This window comes from Budorcas taxicolor, chromosome 19 (genome assembly GCF_023091745.1).
Source record: "Budorcas taxicolor isolate Tak-1 chromosome 19, Takin1.1, whole genome shotgun sequence".
NCBI lineage: Eukaryota > Metazoa > Chordata > Mammalia > Artiodactyla > Bovidae > Budorcas > Budorcas taxicolor.
Window position 1 is genome coordinate 28,451,607 of NC_068928.1, and position 23,673 is coordinate 28,475,279.

General features: G+C 57.3%; 1 protein-coding gene across 1 annotated transcript in view; it reads left to right on the forward strand.

The window, feature by feature from the left end:
- Positions 1–23,449, forward strand: part of NTN1 (netrin 1) — a 186,773-nt gene extending 163,324 nt beyond the window's left edge. The window contains exons 5-6 of the mRNA XM_052658337.1: positions 8,622–8,696; positions 23,121–23,449. Of these exons, the coding sequence (XP_052514297.1) occupies positions 8,622–8,696; positions 23,121–23,449 (404 nt within the window). The remainder of the gene's footprint in view (positions 1–8,621; positions 8,697–23,120) is intronic.
- The last annotated feature ends 224 nt before the right edge of the window (positions 23,450–23,673 follow it).

The window sequence follows — 23,673 nt, forward strand, 5'->3', positions numbered from 1 at the left end:
TTGGGGATGACCTTGGCTTTTCTGCCCCAGAGTTCAATGGACGTCATGCTGTGGAGACAGGCAGGGCTGGAAGGTGATGGAGGGGGCATAAGAGACCAGTATAGGCCAGGAGAGACCGTGGGTGCTTAGGAGCTCCCTGAGGACTCCAGCCATCTCAGGGGCAAAGTGCTTGTGGTGGAGGTGCTCAGAAGGTGGTCTCCCCAGGGGGCGTGAATCAGTCACCTGCAGCCTAGGACCCAGAGGGTGAAGGCTGGCTTGGAGGGGAGTGCCTCTTCCAGCCTTGACACCGTCATTATGAAACCTACAGATACCCTCTGCGTGTGAAAATGACACACACAGACAGCTGGTGTCTCTGGCCTGCAGAGTTCCAAGTGGCTTTGTGGATCCAGGTCAGGCAGAGCCAAAACTCTGGGCAGACTGGCCTCACCTGTCTTCTGTCACCTGTTGAGTGGCCCCGTCCCCTTGAGCTCTATCCCCAGCAGAGTCAGGAGTGGAGGTGGGGTGGGGATTGGGAGTTCCAGGAGCCTCTGCCTGGGATAGACCCCAGTGGCTGGATGTCTCTGGCTCTTTGCTCCCACCACCCACCTTTCCGAGCCGACAGCCCAGAGGCAGAGGAACCCGGGTGCTGCCAGGAGTGAGAACCTGGCCAGCTCCCCGCCCTGCTCCAGGGGCGGTACCAGCTGCAGCGCCCCTGGCTCCGACGGGGGGACGCCGGGCGCCGCCTGCCATATGCTTAGAGTTGAGCCTCGATCCGGCGAGCAGCCCTGCCCAGCGGGACTTTTGGCACCTGGGGCACAGGAGGCAGGGCAGAGGGTGAGCTACCCAAGGTGAAGGAAGAGGAGGGAGGGGCCCAGCCACTGGGATGGGGCCTGCGTGGGGCGGCAGGGGCTCCCTGCTCCGCTCTTGGCTGCTGGTCGGTCAGGGGAGCAGGTGGGGGGAATAAAGAGAGGGTTGGCTGCTCTCAGGAGGGGCCAGGATGCCAGCCAGCCAGGATGGGCCTGCTGCGAGCCACAGATGGCGGCCCTGGGTCTCTGCACTCTCCCTGGGACAGAGCTCGTCCGGGTGAGGAGATGGGCGGTGCCAGCTCTCCTCCCTGGCAGTTCCCCTCTCCTTGGGGAGGAGGGTGGGGTGAAGGGTAACCCTGGTGCAGGGGCGCCGGCAGATCTTCCAGTATTTCCTGCACACCCTTAATTGCCCCGCAGGATCCCCCCGGGGGTGGGGGTGGGGGTGGGGCTTCCTGCTCACCTCTTCTTCCTATGCAGAGGAGGGGGCGGGGCCCTGGGTCCAGAGAGAATGGGGCCCTTCAGGGCATAAAATATCAGACCTGTTAATCAGTGAGGCCGACCAATGGTCTGCAGGTTCTGTGTGTCTAAGCTCACGGCAGTGCTTATTTAAGATCAAACCATATGAAACTGCTTTTTTCTTTTAAAGTTGAGGAATGATCGATTTTTAGGCACTTTTATGTGGTTCATCTTATTAGCATTCCCTCTTTTTCTGTTTTCTAACCGAAGAGCGTGAAACTTCCTTTAAATGTTTGCTTGGAGTCAGCCTCTGAAACCATCTGGATCCAGAGATTTCTTAAGATTCTTTATCTATTCAGATTGGGTATCGCTTCTTTAGTTCACTTTGGTCCCTTATGTTTCCCTAACAAGGAATGCGTTTCATTCAGATGACCAGGATTTCAGCCCAAAGCTGTATCCGATAGCCTTGTAATTTATAAAATCTTCTTTAGGTTGTGGTTATACCCCTTTCTCATTACTTCCTAATGAGTCTATTTTCTCTTTTATTCATTATTAGACATAACAGTGTTTTGTCTGTGTGTGTGTGTGTGTGTGTGTGTATTTGTTGGTTTGGGGACTTTACTGAGATTCAATTCTTGGGTATATTTGTAACTTTGAAGCTTTTTCAGCATCCCACGGTATTAATTTCTACTCCTGTTACTAATTATTTCCTCATGCCTTCTTTGGGTTTTATTTTCCTTATTTTCTAACTTCTAGAATTGAAAGCACTTCATTTATTTTCATTCTTTTTTGTTTAATAATAATATTTATTACATTGTGGTCAGGAAATGTGGCCTGTGCAGTTTCACCTCCTTGGAATTAATTTAGCATTCTTTTACTAGTTATGTGTTTCTGTCTGTTCTTTATTGTATTTCTCCAGTTTTTGCATATTTCAATAAGACGTAATAAAAAACAAAAACTTTTTATTACGTTTGAATTTCTTTGTCACCTAGTGACAAACTTACAATTTCTTTAAAAGTTGTAAGCTTTTAAAGAATTGCTTTAATTTTGTTCAAGTGTCTCTTCAACAATCATTTAATGTTTCAAAACTAGTTTTTCAGTAGGGGTGTTGAATCTGTTTACAGTCATTGTTTTGCTTTTACATAGTGGCTCTTCTATGATCTGAATTTATCACAGTTGCCTTTTATATTTTCCAGTTTGTGTTTTCTCCTGTCTTATTACTTATACCCATGTCTTCTCTTCTCTAGTGTTTTGTGGTTATTTTGGGGGTTTTCAAAAGCACTGCTTGATCTAATAGGAGTTGACTCATTGGAAAAGACTCTGATACTGGGAGGGATTGGGGGCAGGAGGAGAAGGGGACGACAGAGGATGAGATGGCTGGATGGCATCACTGACTCGATGGATGTGAGTCTGAGTGAACTCCAGGAGTTGGTGATGGACGGGGAGGCCTGGCATGCTGCAATTCATGGGGTCGCAAAGAGTCAGACACGACTGAGCGACTGAACTGAACTGATCAGGGTCAAGCATGCAATAATAGCATCTTTGGTGTTCTACTTACTGAAGACAAAGAGTTGTATTACCCATTTCATTCTTAGTTTTTGTTAATATGATCTAAAGTTGCAGACTAGATTTTATAGTTATTTATACATACCTATACATTGTCTGATGCTCCCTTTCAAACATTTAAAATTATTCTAACCTTTGCCTTCACTTTTAGAACCATATTGGAACCCTCTCTATTTGCTGGTTTCTGTGCATATCACCAGTGTGTTTATTCCGTGACTTTCCCCTCTTAAATTCTTATTTTTGATCCATTTCATAGTTGGTTGAAAAACGTTCCCAGGTATTCCTCACAGAAAGGATACATGGTTGGAATATTGCATACTAGAGAATGTCTTTGGTTTATTATGGCCTGCACACAGAGAGGACAATATAGCTAGGTATAAAAGTCTTGGGACTCGAAGCTTTCCCTCCTCTCAACCTATAGACTTTGTTCCACGGTCATCTGGAGCTTCTTCTTGATGTTAAATCTGTGTATATATTTTTTTCTTTATCCGGTATTTCGTATGTTTTGCAAAGATGTATGTGGATGTTTTTGTCTCTTTTTTTCCAGAAATTAAGCTCATCCTTTCCTTCATATGTAGGTTGGCCTTCAACCTCAGGAGTTCTCATTTTGGTTCACTCTCTTTGGTTCTCATTTCTGTTCTGTTTGATTTCTGCTGCAGTTTTCTCTCAGGCCTCTGCCATCTGTCCACTTCCCCTCTTCTGTCCCTATTATTTTCTCTTTCACAGTTTCTATGTCTTTATTCTTTTTGTGAGAATCTCTCCACAATTCACTCCATGTTTCTGAATCCATTTCCTACACTGTTACTTTTCTTGATTGCTTCCAAAGTCGATTTTCACTGTGCTCCCGGGCTTTTGGGTTTGGGTTTTTCTAGCTCTTCTTCTCATGTGTCACCCTTTTCGTATCATCATGTGGCCTTTTGAGCTTGACCTTGCCTTCCCTCATATCTTTTTTTCTTTCTACTTCATAGAGGCTGTGTTTTTTAGAATATCTTAAGTCTGACACACCCATTCAAGTACACATCGCCTATGGCTGTTTTTGAGCTATGGCGACAGATCACATAGTTGTGACAGAGACTGTATGGCCCACAAAGCCAAAAATATTTACTGTTTGGCACTTTGCAAAAAAATTTTGCAGATCCCTGGCCTGGCGTGACAGCTGGATTCCCATTCCAGCCCCAAGCTGGATGGCAGGGGAATGCCTCCAGCCCCTCCTTCAGTTCCTAGTCCCTACCGGCCTTTTCTCTCAATTTGCTTCTGCTCTGTGGAGGTGGTGATCTTCTGTCTCCACTGCCAGACTTTCTCATTCCCTGCATCAGTGATTTAGGTAGAAGCACGAGTTCACGTCCCCACTGCAAACACTGTCATTCCTGTCTGTCCCTCCTCTTCCTTAAGCTCTCTCTGGACAGGGGCACCTGCATGGCGCCCCCACCCACTTCCTGCCCATTTGTTTTCTGGTTGTTGTCTCCTTGTCATCTTCCCTATTTTCCAGGATTTTTCTGTTCATCAGACAAAGAGCTGTGTCTTGAGGTAAAACCTGGACAGGTTTTCCTTGTTCTACCACCATCTGTCTTTAATTAATAGAGATTGCTCCCAGATTCCAGTGTTGGGTCATCTGTCAATTTAGTTCTTGGCATTAGTGTGAATTTTCATTTTTTTCATTGTCTTTATAGCGATTTTGGAACAAAACAAGGAGAGGAAATGTGGGTAACTGCCAAGTAGATGCCATTTTGAAGGAGTCAAAGATGCATTTCAAAGCTATGTCTGGTCCATCTTGAGGCAGTCTCTGTAGCTCTGTGTGTATTTTATAAAAGAAGAAAATGCAGGAACACTTCCCTTATCTGAGGACCTCTTGTCGAGTGACCTCAGTTCTCTGGCACACACCCAGAGAGTCTGCACGCAGCCAGAGCTGCTACGATGTCAGTGCTCTGAAGGGTATTCACCGTGCCCAGAGGACAGCAGTTCCTTCTCTCATTCCAGGCCTATTGACCCGTGCTTTGCATACAGTTCTAACAAGCCTGGTCTTTCTGTTTTCCTAGCTCACAACCAAATCAGAATCAGCAAATCGGTAGAGGGTAGGGGACATGTGGGGGCTTCCCTGGTGGCTCAGCGGCAAAGAACTCACCTGCCAATGCAAGAGACATGGGTTCGATCCCTGGGTCGGAAAGATCCCATGGAGAAGGAGATGTCAACCCACGCCAGTATTCTTGCCTGGAAAATCCCACGGACAGAGGAGCCTGGCAGGCTGCAGTCCATGGGGTCACAAAAGGATGAGACACGACTTAGCGACTAAACAACAATAACAAGGGCACATTTGACAACGACAAGCACACTGACCTGATGAGAATTTCTGGCTGGCAGAAAGGAAAAACATAAGACCCACAAAAAAATAACAACAAACCAGATACAGCTATAAATCTGCACGTGTTGAGGCTGGCACCATTTCCTATAAGGGCAAAGCAGCTTGATGTTGTCCTCTGACTCTAGTTTGAGTCAATAGCCACTCCTCTGAGCCTTTCCTCTGCCAACCCGGGTCCTCCTTACAAATCTTGGGTGCAGAGACTCTGGCCTACCTCCCACGGCTGCAGACGGTTCAGACTGTGGTTCTAACCCTGGCTGCACATTGGTCTTACCTAGGGAACTTTAAAAATCTGGACACACAGGCTATCCTTTAAGCCAGTGAAATCAGAATGTCTTGCGGGGAACCCAAGCATCAGTGTTTTCCTAAAGCTTCTGGGCTATTCCACTGTGTAGCCAGGTAGGGAACCAGGCTGTTAGAAGCATAGGCAGGGCTGAGAGCAGTGCCTCGTGCCTGGTTAGTGCCCTGTGGGTGGCTGTGGTTATTGGGGGACAGACTTTTAATGTTCACGAGGGTGGCTGTGATTGCTCTCACGGGGTCCAGAGCTGGATCTAATCAGGCAGTGATGGATGCCACACACTTCAGGGACAATCTCTGGCCCAGGTGGATACTTGACTTTGAAGAGAAGAGCTGTAGATGCTGCCAGAAGGGAGGGAAGGGAGGAGGGGAAGCTGGAGGTGCAGGGACAGGTCATCCCAGGGGCCACCTGCCCTCCTGCCTGCAGTGCAGGGCGCACTTGGAATCAGCACTGTGGTGCCTTGCTGAACTCACCTGTCCTGTCTGTAGGATGAAAGTCATGGTCCCTCCCTCAAGGGACTGCCCAGAGGCTGGGAGGAACTGGTGTGCTGTCAGGGGCTGCCTCCAGGGCTGTGATGGGAGGTGGTGGTTGAGGGGGTGCTGAGATTCCACCCTATAGAGGAGGCATGGCAGGTGATTGACCGGAATACAAGTACTGATGATGTGGGCCAAACTAATAATAATAATCATGAAAAAGCGATGAGTGGGTTCAAGGCCATCCATGCAGTGACGTCGTCAGCACTGCTGGCAGTTCAGTTCTTTCCCAAGAGGAGCGAGCAGGCTGGGATTCCAGCCAGCTCGCCAGAAATGAAAGCTACTTGTGCATGGCCTGGGTTCAGCCCCAGCAGTGGCTTTGCCGTGAGCGTCACCTGCCTGAGCTGGCAGAGGCGTGGCTGAGAGGGGCTCTTTCCAGCGGTGAGGTACGGTGTCACGGCGTGGGGGAGGGGTGCCAGTGGCGCTGACTGTGGGTTTGGGTCACTGTCGCGCGGTGTCTCAACGTCCCTGGTGGACTCCCGGCCTCTCTCTCAGGATACTCCACACCCCAGCTTCTGAGAGGTCCTGACTCCAGCAGCCACACAGCCATCCAGGTGGCAGCAGGGGCTGGCACTGTGGACGCTGGGGCCCCCGGGCAGGGCATGCTGATGCACAGGGGGTGGGCCAAGGACTCGCACCCTAGGGAGCAGGAAGAGGGGCTGTTTCTCTCATTTCCTGAGACTGGTTCCTAATGGGATGCCCTAATGGCAGCAGTGGAGAAGGCGGTGGCACCCCACTCCAGTCCTCTTGCCTGGAAAATCCCATGGATGGAGGAGCCTGGTGGGCTGCAGTCCATGGGGTCGCGAAGAGTCAGACGCGACTGAGCGACTTCACTTTCACTTTTCACTTTCATGCATTGGAGAAGGAAATGGCAACCCACTCCAGTGTTCTTGCCTGGAGAATCCCAGGGATGGGGGAGCCTGGTGAGCTGCCGTCTGTGGGGTCACACAGAGTCGGACACGACTGACGCGACTTAGCAGCAGCAGCAGCAATGGCAGCAGAGAACTGCCAGGCCCATGGCTCCCAGGGCAGCAGGATAGAGCTCTTTCAACTTGAATTAGGACCCTGAAGGAGGCAGCCATCTCCCGCGGGACCAAAGGCTGACTCTGGGGTGCTCTCTGAATACTTCTACAGATCTAAGTGATGGTTTGGGGGGCAGGGGGCCCAGGAGGCCTAGGCTGCTTGTCCTGTGCTCCCACACAAATCGCTCCTTACTCCACCTGGGCCTAGGTTTTCCCCTTTGGAGTCTGAGGGGCTGGCACCCGTTTCTGGAGCAGCCATGTGTGTGCTTCCCCTTCACCTTTCTAGTCCCCTCGCCAGGACACACACCCAGCCCAATTCCAGTGGGTACAGTGACCTTCCACCTCAGACCCAAGTTCAAGGCCCAGCCTTGACTTGCTAGCTGCCAGGGCTGCACTGGCAGGTGGTCTCCGATTCCTAATCTGTAGAATGGGAATAATCCCCACAGCTCAAAGAAGGGTTGTGAGAATCTAGTGAGAGCCAGCGTGTTGAGTGGTTGTGCAGGGGGGGCTGGAGTGATGTTTGAGACTCCATGGTGGGCTGGCCATCATGCCAACAGCTGATTTGCGAACACAGATCAGGCAAAGGAACTGTATCACCTTATCTGGTAAAGAATTTGCCTGCAGTGCAGGAGACCCCAGTTCGATTCCTGGGTTGAGAAGATCCCCTAGAGAAGGGATCGGCTGCCCACTCCAGTATTCTTGGTCTTTTCCTGGTGGCTCAGCTGGTGAAGAATTTGCCTGCAACGCAAGAGACCTGGGTTCGATCCCTGGGTTGGGAAGATCCCCTGGAGAAGGGAACGGCTACCCACTCCAGTATTCTGGCCTGGAGAATTCCATGGAGTTGCAGAGTTGGACATAACTGAGTGACTTTAACTTTCACTTTCACCTGAAGAGCTGGCAGGGAGAGGGCCTGGTGGGGCCGGTGTTGGAGGTCTGCCCCTGCTGGGCCGACACAGGCCACCCCCAAGGGAAGCAGGCCCCTGGGCCCCCCCACATCCTGCCCGGCTTTCACTGGGACCCCCCTGAAGCGATACCCTGCAGACGCAGGCCCAGCAGCCCTGCCTCTCAGCAGTGGTGGGGCTCATTAGAACTGAACTCTTCTTCGTGGGGCATTTTATTTGCACACTCCAGTAGTGTGGACACCAAAGGGGTTTTCTCCTGCTTCATAGGCTGCTAATTTCCTCCGTGACCTCTATTGTTGGGGCCTGACCCCAGCCAGAGGCTGCTCGCCATGGAAGCTAGCGCCTGACACAGACCCAGGGCGCAGGGCGACAATGAGGCCTCTATCGGCTTTAATCAGGCTCCGGGTGCGTCTTAAGAACAGGGGAATTTGTGTGGTGCTCCGAAGCCCTGGGTGGCACAATGCAGGAGCCCGCAGAGTCCCTGTGCGGAGGCCAGGGGGGCCAGTGGGGGGGTGGGTCAGGCGGGGACCTCTTTGTCCCAGCCCTACTCGAGAGGGCCAGACCCGCCCTGAATGGCCGCCCAGGCTGCCCGGCTCGTGGGTATCACCAGCCTCTGGGTATTTAAGGAGGCGGCTGCCCACCCCACCTGCCAGCCTATTCTTCCCCTAATTAAGTTTTGTCCGTGCTCTCCTGTCCTCTGCAGACTGTGATTCCTACTGCAAGGCCTCCAAAGGGAAGCTGAAGATCAACATGAAAAAATACTGCAAGAAGGACTATGGTGAGTGAGAGCCCCCTTGTTGGGGGAGGGGGAGGGGGAGGGCACCACGTGACCAGTGGGGTACAAGGTGCCCCGCGTGGGTGTTGGTCCCAGAGTCCCTGTGACCGGCCGGGAGCTGAGGGGGATGATCTTGTGCCTGGGAATTTCCCAGCTCTTCCTCCTTGGGGTGGGGGTGGGTGGCCACAGGTGTGGGCACTGCGTTCTCCCCCTGGCCTTGCATCCTTGCCCCTGGGGGGTCCTGGGCTTCACTCTGCCCCTGAGGGGCCGTGTGGCTGCAAGTCAGTCGCTTCACCTCTTTGGTCTTCCGTACCCTCATCCGTACTCATGGGCATTCAGCCTGAGGCTCTGCAGCTCAAAGAGGAGTCCTTCGGGCATTGGAGAAAGGGAGAGAGCTCCTTGGTGTATTTAAAATGCCGATTTGAGGATTGACTCCGCAAAACGGACCTCCAGGGCTGGGTGGAGAATCTGCATTTTAAACTCCTCGCTGGTAATTCTGATGCATCAGAAGTTTGACCAGAGCCTCAGGGATCACTGAAGGCCTTTTCTGTCGGGAGCTGGGGTCTGCACCGACTCTGCACTGCAGGCCTCAGGCTCCCTTGCCGGGAAGAGTATCCCGCCCGCCAGTCTCTCCTGCAGCATCTACCCCGGTGCCCTGGAGGCGGGGGCCTTGCACCTCTCCTTTGTCAGGCTCTCCTCTGCTGCCTTCCATCAGCTCTGCCCCGTGGGAGGGCTGCGCTGGCGCTGTGGTTTCTGATCCCTGAGCTGGCTGGCAGCCTGGGCTGGCCGGACCTCACAGGACTCAGGGTCAAGACTGACTTAAGGGTGGGTGGGGGCCTGCGGGAGAAGGGGAGCCTCTCACAGCCCCCGGCAGGTATCTGCAGATAGCTGAGAGGCGAACAGAAATCCCGAGGAGATGGTCCAGCTGTCTGCTGGCGGAGCTGGGGAGGCCCAGGGTGTGGAGGTCAAGGTGTTCAACATTCCGGTAGGAGGTAGCCGCAGCCTGGGCGCCCATCCAGGGGCCTGGTCTTTCCACTCTGGGGCCCTCCTCCTGACCCGGTGGGCCTGGCTATTTCGGGCTGAGGCTGGACCCCCTCTTCCTGGACCCGAAAGTCGACTCTGCCCATCTCCCTCTGCGCACCTCCCCACTCCAGCTGGGTGTTCCTGGTCTTGCTGCTCTGTTCCTCAGCAGTCCTGCCCCTTTTAGCGTCACCCTCTGGGGAAAGGCCAGCGACCCGTGTTTTCTGCCCATCTTTCCTAGTCTGCCTTGATCGAGTGCCTTCTGAGGGAACTGGGGCGAGTCCGGTTGCGTCTCTGAGTTGCGGTTTCCTTATCTGTCATTTGGGGGTGATGCCCGACTGTGTCATATGGAAGCACTCAGCATGGGGCCACGTGCCTGGTGGGCTCCTGGTATAGAGTGGCTCTGGCTGGTCCCTGGAAGCCGGGTGACAGGGCAGGAAGAAGTGGGCTGGGGAGGGAACAGTGACCTGGTGCTGAGACCTCATTGTCCACAACCTGCATGGTGTCCCTCCCAGACCCCAGGGGTTCTGGCAACCTGGCCTGGACGCCAGGCCTTCGGGATCTCATCGGGGCAGCTGTTTGAACCAAATGCAAGGTATCCTTCTTTAATGAGGACAGTTGTCAGGACCTTTTAGCAAAGGGAAGAGAAAAGGCCCAAAGGAATGTTGAGAACTTTTAAAACTTCCTCATTTTATTGTGCACACACGTGTGCCTGTGTGTGCATATACACAGGCACACGTGTACACACAGGTACGTGCTCACACACCCCACACGGAAACCCAGTACATGATCGTACTGGAGCAGCTGGTAGGTTTTGTGTGTCCATTCCGAAGCAGCCAGGCCCTGGGTCCATAGCGAACTCCTGAAAAAAGCCCCTTTAAAGTGCTTGTATCCCAAGGCGACTTTCACAGGAAAAAACAACCTTGATTTTGGAAACAAATTTTGGGGCGATTTAAGGATAAAGGGAGTGCTGTCTCTGACCCAGGGTGACAGTAGCCACAAGAGGCCCCGGTGGTTTGGGGTGAGGCTTGGGTGACCCTGCGCTCCCACCCTAAGCTGTCAGCGTCTGCTGGGGTTGGCAAGGTGGGATGTGGGCAAAAAGGCCCAAAGTCCTGTGGTGTCCCAGGCTTAGGGCTGGGGGCCAAGTGTGGATGCCCAGGGTCAGAGAGCCAGGGTCACAGAGGAGACCCCCGGCCTGTCACTCCGCCACCCCTCATCTCCCTCCCCCGCAGAGAACAGGAGGAAGGAGCAGCTCGGCCACCTGGGGGAAGAGTGGGTTAGATTTCAGTGTGGAGCGTCCTCTGACCAGACAGATGCTGGGGAGACTTTCTGTGCAGGGTTAACCACCGCCCCCATTCTGTTCCTCCAGTGAGAAAAGGGAAAATTGGACTTCTGTTTAAAATCACCCAATGGACCCGTCTTCCACCTGGTTCTCTAGGACTTGTTTTGTTCTCTTCTGACTTCCTTTCCTCCACTGAATTCTGCCTCCCCCACCCCTGATACTTCCGGGGGCACTTCGGCTCCCTCTGACTCTCCTGCCCACCCCTTGGCAGCAGGCAGGCCCCTATCTCTGCAGAAGGGGGCCTGGCTCCCTCTTGTTATAGACCCAGGGGGCTCTGCCCTGAGCCCTGCCTTGGCTGTGCGCCACCCCATCCCCCCAACCCTGGACAACAGGGCTGTGCATTGGGAGCGGGGACTCAGTCTCTGGGCTCTTCTTGCCTTTTGCTCCCTGACCCAGTCCTCCCTTCCTCGCCCTTGATTTCCTCCTGGATTGTCCGAGGGAAGCTAGTGTCCTAGATGGGGCCCCGGTCTGGCTGGCTGACTGGCCCAGCAGAGCCCCAGCCTCCCTCCTGCCCCCCATCACGTTTATCACCTGGACCCCATCCAACCCAAAACCAAGAAAGTCACTCAGTCATGTCCAACCCTTTGTGACCCCACAGACTATACAGTCCATGGAATTCTCCAGGCCAGAGTACGGCAGTAGGTAGCCGTTCCCTTCTCTAGGGGATCTTCCCAACCTAGGGATCGAACCCAGGTCTTCCTAGACTTCACCTCAGCCACGCCAGCTCCTGGCCCTACACTATTGCCAGCCCACTGCCCAGGTGTCCACATTTCTGCTGCCAGGCAAGATTTGAGGAGCCGCAGAGTCAGGAGAGAAGCGGGGTGCCCTCTCAGGGTGCTGACAAGGTGTGGAGCATGGCACTTTCAGCTTTAAGGTCCTCATCCCCACACCCTGGCCTGGAGGCCCGGACTGGCGCTGCTCCTCCCATCCCCCAAAGGGTCCCCCACACTGTCCATGGCACTCTTGGGGTTACCTGAGAGTTGGTGAGCAGCCCGCCCAGCTCTACACCCAGGCCTGTGTATTCAAGCAGGAGGCAGGACAAGGAAGTGTTGAGAGTGGGGGTTGCAGGGGCTTCTGGGGAGGGAGACCCCAACAGGCTCGGGGGCAGGCCGGGAGAGGCTTGTGGAGGGTGGAGTGAGTGGCACCCAGGGTGGCTGGGCGGGGACAGCCGGGCTGCAGCTGCAGGCCTTGCTCTGAGGCTGGGGGCCAGGTCTCCCTCTGGGCTCTGCGTGCCCGGCCTGGCCCCTGGAGGAGGGGTCCCTTCCACACCCGCAGACCTGGGCCAGGTGAGCAGGAGAAGGGGGCGAGGGGAGTTGGCTGGCCTGGGGTGGGGCGGGGGTACAGGTGGGCCCAGGAGGGTCGGGGAGGGGGCTGCATAATCCCCACCCTATCTCTGACTGACATCCCTGTAGGGAGCCAATTAGGAAACGCATTTCCTCCACTTTCCAGCTAGGGCGCTTGGATGTTCCAGAAGCTGCTAATTAGAACCTCAGCAGGGTGGGTGGGGTGGGAGTCAGTGAAGGGCAGGCCCCAGGCCCCCTTCCTCCTCTGAGGCCAGCTCGGGAGAGTCTTGACATTGTGCAGCCAGAACACCCAGATCTGGGTTTCCGCTGACCCGGGCGGTGGCCAGTGGGCAGGAGGCCGTGGGGAAGTGGGGCTGGAGCAGTGGCCTGGGCTGGTTGGGGTCTGCTGGTCCTGCCCGTGTTCCTGGTGAGAGAGGGCCCAGCAGGTGAGGGTGGGCCGCACACGAAGCAGGGAGGAATTGGGGTTGCGGAGGCCTGAGGGCCAAGCCCCATGCCTTTCTGGTCTGGAGAGACCTCAGGACCGGAAGGATGGCAGTTCCATTCCCATCTGTAGGTAGGGGAGGGCCACTGGCCCCAGAACCTGAGGAAGACTCCACATTTGCTGTGTGACTTCGGACCAGGCCGGGCCTTGGTTTCCTGTTCTGTCCAGTGGAGGTCGATGAAGGGATGCGCTGTCCTTCCAGATGTGGCAGGAGGGTGGCCCTGTTGCCATCTCCAAGGAGCAGGGGGCGTTCATGGCGCCGCTGTCATCGCTGCCCCCCCCCGCCCCGTCCTGGGGCTCAGTCCTCTGTTGCCCTCTAGGGGAATCGGCTCACCTTGCAAATGCTGAGAAGGCACTCGAGGGCAGGCTCAGGGTGGGGCAGTTGTGCACAAAGATGGGGCTTTTTATTATTTTCGAGTGTAGTAGCATTTCCTGTCAACTTTTCAGGAAAACCTAGCCAAGAGGGGCCCTTCTTTCATGTAGAACGCGCCCAGTGAGTGTGTGTATGTGTGGAGATGTGTGCATGTGTGCCTGTGTGCACCCATGAGCATTCACCATGAAGCCCACATTCGCTCAGCGGCTCCCACATGGGCAGAGCGTGTCCATCCCTTCTGGAGTCACTGGCTCTGTGGCTCATTTACCTAGAAGCCAGGGCTCCAGAACCTCGGTCTGTGGAGACAGGATGGCCAGATGACACTGTTCCCGGGGCATTTACTGTGGGGGCTGTCAGGAAAGGCCACCTCTTGACAGTGACTTCAGGCTAAGACACCCCTTGGCTTCTACCCCCTGATTCACATGGAAGGGGGGCCAGCCTGCCCCTGTCATGCCACCGTCCCCATCCAGTCTAGACCACAGACTCCTTGGCCAGGGTCTAGCCTACAGTGGGTGTAAGCGGGGCCTGGCCCATCCTGCAGAGAGTGTGTGGAGGGAGGGCTTCCTGGAGGAGGCAGCCCAGGTAATTGGTGCTCACTGGTCAAAGCAAGGCTCCCTGGCAGAGGGAGCAAAGTGTCTGAGCACAGAGACAGGAGCAGGCTGGGGAGATGGGAGGAGAGGGCACATGAGGGTGCAGGGGCGGAGGCTAGGGAGGCTGGTGAGGGTTCACGTCTGTGTGCAGAAGCCACTCAGAGGCCACCAGAGAGCCAGCCCCACTCACACTGGCACACAGCAGGCTGCCACCCACCTCTGCTTCCCTGGGATTCAGAGGCGGAGGGAGAGGACAGACAGGCCGTATTCTGAAAGGTGAGATCATCTCACTTTTGCCAGTTCTTGGAAAAATGATTCGTTCCCAGAAATGTCTATTAGTCACCCCCTTTGTTGAAAGACGTTTTGGCACCAACGGATGGAAAAATCAGAATGCTTTTCACGAGATGATCGGTCTCGCGCCTTCCTCCCACCATCCCTCAAGGATGATTTCTGAGGATAACAGCTCCAAGCGGAAGTCCTGTTGGCTTCTGCGGGGAGGAACTGGGTTTGTGAGGCTGTGTGAGTGTGCATGTGTGTGCACACATGTGCTGTCTTATGGGCCCCTGGCAGAGGAGAGCCTGGGGACCTAAGTGGACCCCACCTCCCCCAAGCACTGATGCCCTGTCTCTCCTGGGGCGGCAGAAACCCCAGAGATGAGGCCTTGTCAGGCCGGTGACTGTTCCTCCTCTGCAGGCCCCGGATGGGCACCTCACAGTCTTCATTCTCACCCTGGGTGAGTCCTCAAAAACACCTAGGAAGGGAAGGCCTTTTCTTCAGGCCAATGGGATGCTGAGACTCGGCAAGATAAGGAGCATGCCCAAGATTGGGGCCCCTGAGGCCTGAGATTTTATGTGCCCTGCCTGCGAGCGCCTCCCATGCCAGGATGCCGAGCTTTTGGCAACAGAATGGGTGCTGCCCCTGCTTGAGGGTCAAGGGCTGGTTCCCCCCACGGGACCCCTGACTCTCTCACTCCTGATAAGCCAGAAAGGCATCTCCGTGGGGGAACAGCAGGAGTGGTCACCATGGGGGGGGCTGTTGGAGACGATGAAGGCAAGATGATGGGCGAGGATGTCAGTGATTCTGGCAGAGGCAGGGTGGGTATGACCACTCAGTGGTGGGCTTGGCTGTGCAGCGGAGGGAGGTCACGGCAGCTCCATGATGGAGGAGGGAGGAGACTGAGCTGGCAGTGGAGACGATGCTGGTGGTGGAGGGACTGCAGAAGCCCGTGGAGCTGGTGTAGATTAGAGGGGCGCCTGCCGGCTCTTGCCTCGATGCTCAGGCCGGGGACGAGATGAGTGGGGTGATGGGGAGGCCTCGTGAGGGACACAAGGCCTCTTGGCAAATGATGGCCTCTGCCCCTCTTTACACCTCCTGCCCTTCCTCATCTCGACCTTGGGGTCAGTGGCTGTTCCTGATCGGGGTCAGTCCCTTCAAGGGCAGAACACGGGGCAGGTTACAACCCTGTTCTGGGGGCCAGGTTCCCATGTCTGCAGCAGACTGTGACTTCACGGCTTGGAGCAGGGGTTCAGATGTTAGGGGAGCACCCTGGGGGCTGTCCCCCGAGGGTGGTTAGCCAGGTCCGGGTGGCAGCTGGTGGTGATGGCTGGGCGAGGCCAGTCCTCCCCACCCTGCCCCAGTACTCTCCCCAGCTCAGCAAGTTGGATGCAGCCCAGCCAGCAGCACGTGGCATGGAGTTTCAGAGGCTCACTGACCCTTCCCTGGGGGCGCGGGTCACTGGCCCCCTGGGGATCCTCCGATTTCCCCAGCCAGATGTGACCTCCCCCCTTGGAGTGCCAGCCCCATATGGAGGCCAGATGTGGAGCTGGGTCGGCATGAGTCAGCCTGAGGTCGCAGAATGCGGGTGACCACTGGGTTGGGCTGGGCGGGCAGCAGGCCCCAGTGACAGCTCGGCAGAAGCCCCTGAGCCCGCAGAGTGCTACACTGACCGGGGCCTCCCGCCATGCACTGTGGGGGGGGGCGGAGTGGGCACAGCCCTGCCCGCCACAGTGATTCCCATCCCCACGGACAGGGCCCAGAGCCTAGGCACCCACCTCTGCCGCCCCCACAGCTGTGGGTGCTGAGGCCTGGTGCTTCCTTTCCTCTGAACGTCTTGTTTTTAGGAAGGAGGTATGGGTAGGGAAGGGCACCCAGTGAAAGATGTTTCTTCCCATTTCACAGATGAGGAGACCGAGGGTCAGGGTGGGGGTGGGGAAAGGTGATCTGTCCAAGGTGTCTGGGGACACCAGCTGGCTTCCCCTACAGACAGGCAGCACTTGTCTTCTCCCCGCTCCCCAGTGACCTGTCTCCAGGATCACACAGTATGTCCCTCCCCACCCCCAGGCAGGGCTGGGATGGGCACCTCTCCCCAGGGGGAGTGGATCTCGTGAGTCTTGACGGCCCCCCCTTCCCTGGGGTCAGAGCCTTGGCACAAGGACCCAGCCCCATTGCTGTTCCCGGGGTCCACCCCTCCTGCTGCTTTACCTGCTTGTGCGAGGCCCAGGCTGCTATGGGAGGGGGTGCACCCCGGGGGTACACACCTTCTGAGCAGCCTGGGTTACCTGCGGGGAGGCAGCCGAGGCCTTAAAAACAGAATAGTTTCTCCAAGGCTCCTAAGGGCCACCCCAGAATGGGCTCCTCCCACCCTGGCAGAGCTCTGGTCAGGATTTGCTTTGGTCCCTGTTTCGGGCAACATGGCCCTTTCTCTGGGCGTCCTGGGAGAAGCAGGTTCCATCCTTTGAGGGTGGTGTGATTTCTAGGAGCTGAGCAAGTATGGTGTTCACAGGGTGGCAAGGGACCCAAGTCCCTGCTGGTTGCCCTCCCTCCAGGACAGGGCTCTCTGCAGCATCTTGGGTGTGGCCAGGCGGCAGCCTGGGGTGGGGGGCGCTGCCCCGTGCAGTGGGGTTTGCTGGCAGGGCTGTGGGTGGAGGGCTCTTAGCTGGGCCCCTCTGAGAAGCAGGTAGGCATTTGCAGCCAGGATGTGGGCCCTGGGGCGTGGGGACCAACTCTCATGCCTGCCTCTTCCCCTTGAGGCTGGAGCCCCAGTGGTGATGGAAGCTGACCTGGGGGACCTTTCGGCAGACAGGCAGTGACCCCACTGTTGCCCTGTGTGTGTGCTGGGTGGGTCGGGCTGCTGCAGTCAGCCTTGGGGGTAGGTGTGGGTGGTTGGGCATCTCCTGAGGCTGTGTGAGGCCCTGGGGGGCAGGGGGCGGGGTTCTGCTGTCCTCCAGGATCACATTCTGACAGCTGTGGCCATGCCGTGATGGGAGGGTGGGGTACATCGGGTCAGGAGTGGGCTGGGCTGTTACAGTTCCTTCTGATGGGGAGGGGGGCAGCCTTGGTGGGGGGAGGTGCTCTCTCCCTTAGGCTGATTGCAGGAGAGACCAGTCTCTGTGATAAGAGTGCCCTGCACTGGCAGGGCCAGGCCTGGGTCCACTGTCCTGCCTGAGCCTCTTGCAGAAGAGGGTGGCCAGTCTCTTGAGCTCGTCTCGCCTGAGGACTGGGCGTGCCAGGCCATCTCCCTGGGGAACAGGGTCCCTAGCATCCCCAGAGTCTGGTCTTCTGAACCCAGATCTCCTGATGTCCCCTCCTCCAGGGAGCCCCAGGCAATCAGCTCATCCCAGGCCCCCTCACCCCTCTCGCTTCCCAAGAACAGAGCCTAAAAACACCAGGACCCGGCAGGGGAAACTGAAGCCACCTCTGCGTTGGTCTGAGAGAGAAGGGTGCACCATTACTTCTGCTGAGGGAGGGAAGGATGGAACCTTCCCTAACCCCAAGTTGGGGGGTCCCCATTTTATACCAGGTCTGAGGTGGAGCCTTGGTGGGTGTGGCAGGAGGTGGCAGCCCTGGGGTTTTTCTGACCACAGTGCACCTCCAGCCCTCCACCTGATGGGATGAAAACGGGGGGGGGTGGCTGCTGTGACACCCCATCCACACCCCTTCCGCCCACCTGCCCCTGCCGTAGGTTAGCATCCCTGAGAATAAGGCTGGCCCTGCTTGGCTGCTTCTGACCTTCACAGGGCGGGGTTGGGGGGTGGTGTTGGTGCTGGGAAACATGTGGTCAGAGCTGTGCTTTATGAGAGCAGCTGCAGTTCCTGACACGCTTTCCATACCGGAAGATTTATGGGGCCGCATGGTTTTAATGGCTTCTGCGGGGCCGGTGTCCTTCCCTGCTTTGTCCTGGCCGCCGTCTTGGAGGCAGATGGGTCTCGGGCTGGCCTGGCCCATCAGGAGGGCACGGTGGGGTGGGGAAGGCCAGGGCTGACCACCCAAGCCTCCTTGGGAGGGGCAGCTGCTGGGAAGCCCCTGGGGACCCCATCTGAGCAGCCCATAAATCAAGGAGACCTCCAGGAGGCAGGAAGCCTAGGTGCAGAGGTGTCCCAAGCTGGTGGGGAAAGGAGGAGAAAGGCCTGGCCCCCCTCCCCAGGGCCACAGCCCCAGGCCCCACCCAGCAGGTCGTCCACCTCGGCTGGGCCGGCAGATGAACGTGCACTGTGTGCTCGTCGCTGACCCAGCGGCCGTGCTGGGTCCTAGAACCTAGAAGCTCCCAGACCTGCGAGTGGGGGGCAGCAGTCAGCCCAGTGCTGCCTCCTGGCACAGATGGTCCAAGGTGCTGGCAGTGCCTGGTCTTCGGAGGGTCCAGAGCTGACCCATCCTTGGTCTCCGGGGTCAGGGCAAGAGCTGGGGACAGAGCGAGGCTTTGAAGGAAACGGGCTGCCTTGGGGTGCACGGTTCCCTTTGGAGGAATCTGAGCTTGAGCTCGAGGTGGGACCCCGAGCTCCACTTTTCAGCTCACCCTGGCCAGCCTCCCACTTTCCCAGCGCCAGGACTCTGTGGAGGTGGAGGCCCCAGGGAAGGAGAACCAGAGGTCTGCGCTTATGGAAGGACATGTCGGGGCCTCGGGCTGAGCCAGGAATGGGCCTGGGCAAGGCCCCTGCCCTGCCTTCTAGCCCGAGGCCCCATGGCTCAGACCAGCCCGATGCTGACCCCTGCCTCCCTGGGCTGGTGCACACTGCGCTGCTCTCCCTCTCAGAGCCACAGCCCGCCCTTGAGGGCCAAGGGCAGGCCTCTACTGAGGGACGGAGAGCCATGTGCCCGGTAGCCGGGCGGCAGACTCACAGGCCAGCAGGGGAGATCGGCCCTCTTAAGCCCTGCCCTGGTGGCTGGGGTCGGCTCCTGGAGCTCAAGGCCCTCCCGTGAGCCTCGGAGTTGCTGAGGGGGCCCTGTTCCAGCCTGCCTGCTGCTGCACCAGCAGAGCTCTGGGGCCCTGGGGACTTGGAGGCCAGAAGACCGGGTGCAGCCCAGCCCCTGGGACCCAGAGGTTGACTCTGCTTTCTCAGGGCTGCACTCTTCGCCTGCTTGCTGATCCTGCAGGTCCCCTCTTCTGTGGTGGAGGGGTACCTTTTGGAGCCAGCCTCACCTGCGTCTCCTCAGGGGTTCCTCCCTACACCTAATGCCTCCTGACTGCACAGGAGCAGATCTGTGGGACCTGTGCAGCGCACCTGTACCGTGGCCCAGCCTGGGAGTGGGCAGACACCAGCAGGTGGGGCAGGCTCCTGTTCCAGCCAGTCTGCTTTAGCCACTCCCTCAGTCTGTGCTTCAGAGTCCTGCCCCCCACCCCCAGCTCAGTGCTGGGACCCTCGCTCTTTCTTCGGGGAACTGGGGGGGGAGGGGAGGGGAGGGTCTCGGCAAGCCTCTTATCACCCCGGCCTGATCTCACCATCTGCCTTCTTTCTGAATAAGCAGTGGGAGATCCTCCCTGAAGCTCCGTGTTCTGGCCAGTTTAGGACATTGGCATGCGGATGTGGAGCTTAGACGTCCCGGGGGCTGAGGCTGGTTAGCCTGGAGTGAGCGTCGTGTGGGTGTAAAGGACACAGCCTTGGAGCCTGTGTGCCTCAGTTCACTCAGTCGTGTCGGACTCTTTGAGACCCCATGGACTGCAGCACACCCTGTCCATCACCAACTCCTGGAGTTTACTCAGACTCATGTCCATTGAATCAGTGATGCCATCCAACCATCTCATCTTCTATCGTCCCCTTCTCCTCCTGCCTTCAATCTTTCCCAGCATCAGGGCTCTTCCAGCGTCTAGTTTTTTCCGTGCGGCTAGGGTGGGCAAGAAGCTGCCCCTGGCCATCGCAACCCCGCCCCCACCCAGTTGGGCGGTGCTGTGGGCCCTCAGTGGAGGCCGGTTGTTCCTGGCCCCCAGCCAGCAGGGCGTCAGAGCTGGTGGCGGCCCCGCGCTGTCTTCAGTCTTGCACGCTCCCCGAGGGGGCCGAGTTGGTCTGCCTGAGGTCACTGTTTCAATGTGTATTTTGAGTATTTTCAGCCGTGTGTGCACCGCGGGGACTTGGCCTGTGCACTGCGTGTGCAGCTCATACTTGGTGGGCTGTGTAATATGCGGAGGCGTTGCCAAGGGCAGCGGAAACATGGACTCTTTCCAGCATAATCACATGAATCTACCACCACCGGCCCCTGCCCTGCCCCTGGTCCATCCCACCCGCTGCCAGGGTGCTGCTCGGGTGGGATGAGGACGAGGGCCAGCACTTCATCCCCATCGACCTGTGTCCACCACCAGGTCCCCCTCCAGGCTGCATCCTCCACGTTGGCAGGCCTCCTCCAGGCTGGGGAAGCAGGCTGCCCCGGAGAGAGGCAGGGGGGTGCAGACCAGGGAAGGTGGGGCAGGGTTCTTCAGGCCTCCTGCTGGGAAGGGCCACATCCCTGCAGAAGGCCACCCCAGGGCCTGACCTTGCCCAGCCAGCTCTCTGTGGCCTCACAGCCCTCCCCTCCCACCTGGCCCTGAGCTGAGGCCCCAGATCCTGAGTCTCTGATTCCAATGGTTATGAGTTTGCCGGCGCTGCCAGAACAAAGTACCACTGAGGGGCTCAAACAGGAATTTGCTTTCTCCCAGCCTTACAGGGTGGAAGTACTGGATCAAGAGGTCAGGAGTGGTTACCCCAGGCGCTCTCCTTGGCTTGGAGGTGGTCGTCGTTTTGTTCTTTCTTCACGTGGTCTTCCCTCCATGTGTTTCTGTGTCCTGATCTCTGTGTCCTCATCTTATGAGGACGCCAGTCAGATTGGGTTGGGGCCCACCCTTCGAACTTCCTGTTAACTACCTCTTAAAGACCTTATCTCCAAACACTGCCACATTCTGAGTTACTGGGGGTTAGGACTTCAAGTGTATTAATTTACCAGCAGGGAGCAATACCCAGTTCAGCTCGTAACACCAGTAGATAAGCAAAGCCACTTTTTCCGGGGTGCCTCCGGCAGCATCCTTGTTGGGCTACCTCAGCCCACCCTGGCTGCAGGGTGGGACACTGTGACTAGGCCGGGGGTCTGAGGTCCCGCACAGGCGGCAGCTGCACCCTGGGGGAGGTTCATTCTGCATTCAGCTCAGTCCTGAGGAGAGGAAGCTGGGGCTCCCAGGGATGCTGGGGGCGGCTCCCCTCCTTTGCTTAGCTGAGGGGCACTCAGTTGCCACGGTGACCTCTGTCTGCACAGTCAAACACACAGCCCAGCCACTGCTCCAGGCTGGAGGGCTCCCCACCCCCTCCTCCGAGTTCACACTGAGTGTTGAGTCCCTTGGTGACGAAAACATGGAAACGGTTGCCATGGCAGCCATTCTTTGGAGCCCTCAGACTGGAGTGCAAAGTTCAGGATGCCCAGGAACAGCTGAAATGAAAATATGGGAAAATCCGCCACTTGCTTCGCCCCAGAAGGGTGGGATTTGATGGAGGGCCCAGCCATCCGTGCCCCTTCCTGTTGTCCTGGGCCAAGCATGGGCAGAGAAGGGGTGTGGGCAGGGCCCAGGGAATAGCCCCCTGAGACCTTGAGAGAGGCTGGCCAGCATGGGTGAGTGGGCCCAGAGCTAAGAGGGCAGGTGGGACTGCTCGGCCTTCCCTTGGGTGCATGTCTGCGTGGCTCCTGGAGCCACTAAGCCCACCTTGTCTCAGCGTCTTCACCTGTAGAGACAAGCCCCTTTCTCAGGAGGGCTCAGGTCTACACAGCTGCTAGGAGAACCTTCAGCCTGACCAGGGGTGGAGGGAAAGGTGCCGGGTTCTGACCGCGGGGATGGAGGAGGAATGCAAGTTTCCTTTGGCTGGACGTTAGTACAGTGTAGACTTCTGCACTTAGCCTCTGGAATGGTGTGTGTCCCTTGCACCCAGAATGTTCCTCAGCTAGGCCCTGTGGGGCTCTGGTGACTTGAGATAACCACCCAAAGGGCCTTGCAGTCAGAATTGTTTGGGAAACCCACAGCTGTGCAGGCACACACAATTTGTAGATTAAAGGCTCTGAAAAGTCCCACAGTAAGAAAACTTTTTGACTTTAACCCACTATTTCACCTAGTGGTTTGAACAAAATCCACCCCCCCACACACACACCTTTAAAAATGTTTTTCTCTTATACCTTATATCCTGCAGAAATAGCATCTGTTGACATTCACTAGGGCATTGATTCTCAAAGTGTGTTCCCTGGATCAGCACCATCTGGGAGTTTGTCAGAAGTGTGCCTTCCTGGGCCCCACTCCACACCTGGTGAATCGGAAATTGGGGCGAGGCCAGTGATGTGTGTGTGACAAGCCGTCCAGGGGATTCCGATGCCTGCTCCAGCTAGAGAGCCCCCATACTAGGGAAAGCAGTAGCAGAGAACCGAAAGGGAGGGGAATGGCCTGGAGGCTTGGGGAGGGTCCAGAGGACACGGGGGCCTGGCAGGGATGGCAGGGGATAGTACAAGGACCCTGGACTTCAGAAGAGGTGCTGTGGCCGCCTTGGAGGGCTGTTCAGGGTGCATGGCCCCTGGGCACTGAGACCCCAGTCTGAGATTGGATCAGGAGCAAGGTTGTGTGTCTGGGGGTGTCGTGAGGCTTGATGTTAGGTGGTGGGGTCTCTGGAAATGCCCAGGAGGTACTGCCCGCTTTGGTTCCCCCCAGTGGCCAGCGCTGTGCTCATGGAGGGCACCTGCCCGAACAGCTGGGTTCTGCCCAGAATTCAGGGGGTGTGGTCAGTTCCTATAGTGTCTTCCTGGACTCTAAGGGGGATTGTCCCCAAAGACAGGGCTGGGTGGCACCTTCAACACAGGCAGGAAGTAAGACTTCTCCGAGCAGCGGCCTTGGCCGATGTGTCAGCAGGCAGGGCTCTAGCATCGGCTTCGCCTCCGCACACCCATTTCCCCAGTGGGGCTCCTGCTTGCAGCCACTCCCCAGCACTGGATCTCCTATTCCTTCTCCATTTAACCGGCCGCCCCATCCCGGGCCCTCTTGGCGGCAGGAGCCAGGGGGCCCAGGTGGCAGCCGAGGCCCATGCCCTGCCTGTGCTTCCTTGCAGCCGTCCAGATCCACATCCTGAAGGCAGACAAGGCGGGGGACTGGTGGAAGTTCACGGTGAACATCATCTCCGTGTACAAGCAGGGCACCAGCCGCATCCGCCGCGGCGACCAGAACCTGTGGATCCGCTCGCGGGACATCGCCTGCAAGTGCCCGAAAATCAAGCCCCTCAAGAAGTACCTGCTGCTGGGCAACGCGGAGGACTCACCCGACCAGAGCGGCATCGTGGCGGACAAGAGCAGCCTGGTGATCCAGTGGCGGGACACGTGGGCGCGGCGGCTGCGCAAGTTCCAGCAGCGCGAGAAGAAGGGCAAGTGCAAGAAGGCCTAGCGCGGAGGCAGCGGCGCGCCGGCGGGCTGGGCGCGGGGCCGGCCACCGCGGCGTGGACTTGCCCGCGGGGGCTTCCCAGCTTGGGGGAGGGTGGGGGCGGGGCCGGGGCCCTCGGCGGCCCCGCCCCCAGGCCCCAGAGAATTGAGGACCGAGACTTAGCTACCTCACGGGCTCCCTCCAGAGCAGAGATGCGTTTCCCTGGGGCGGGAGGGCGGCCGGGCGGC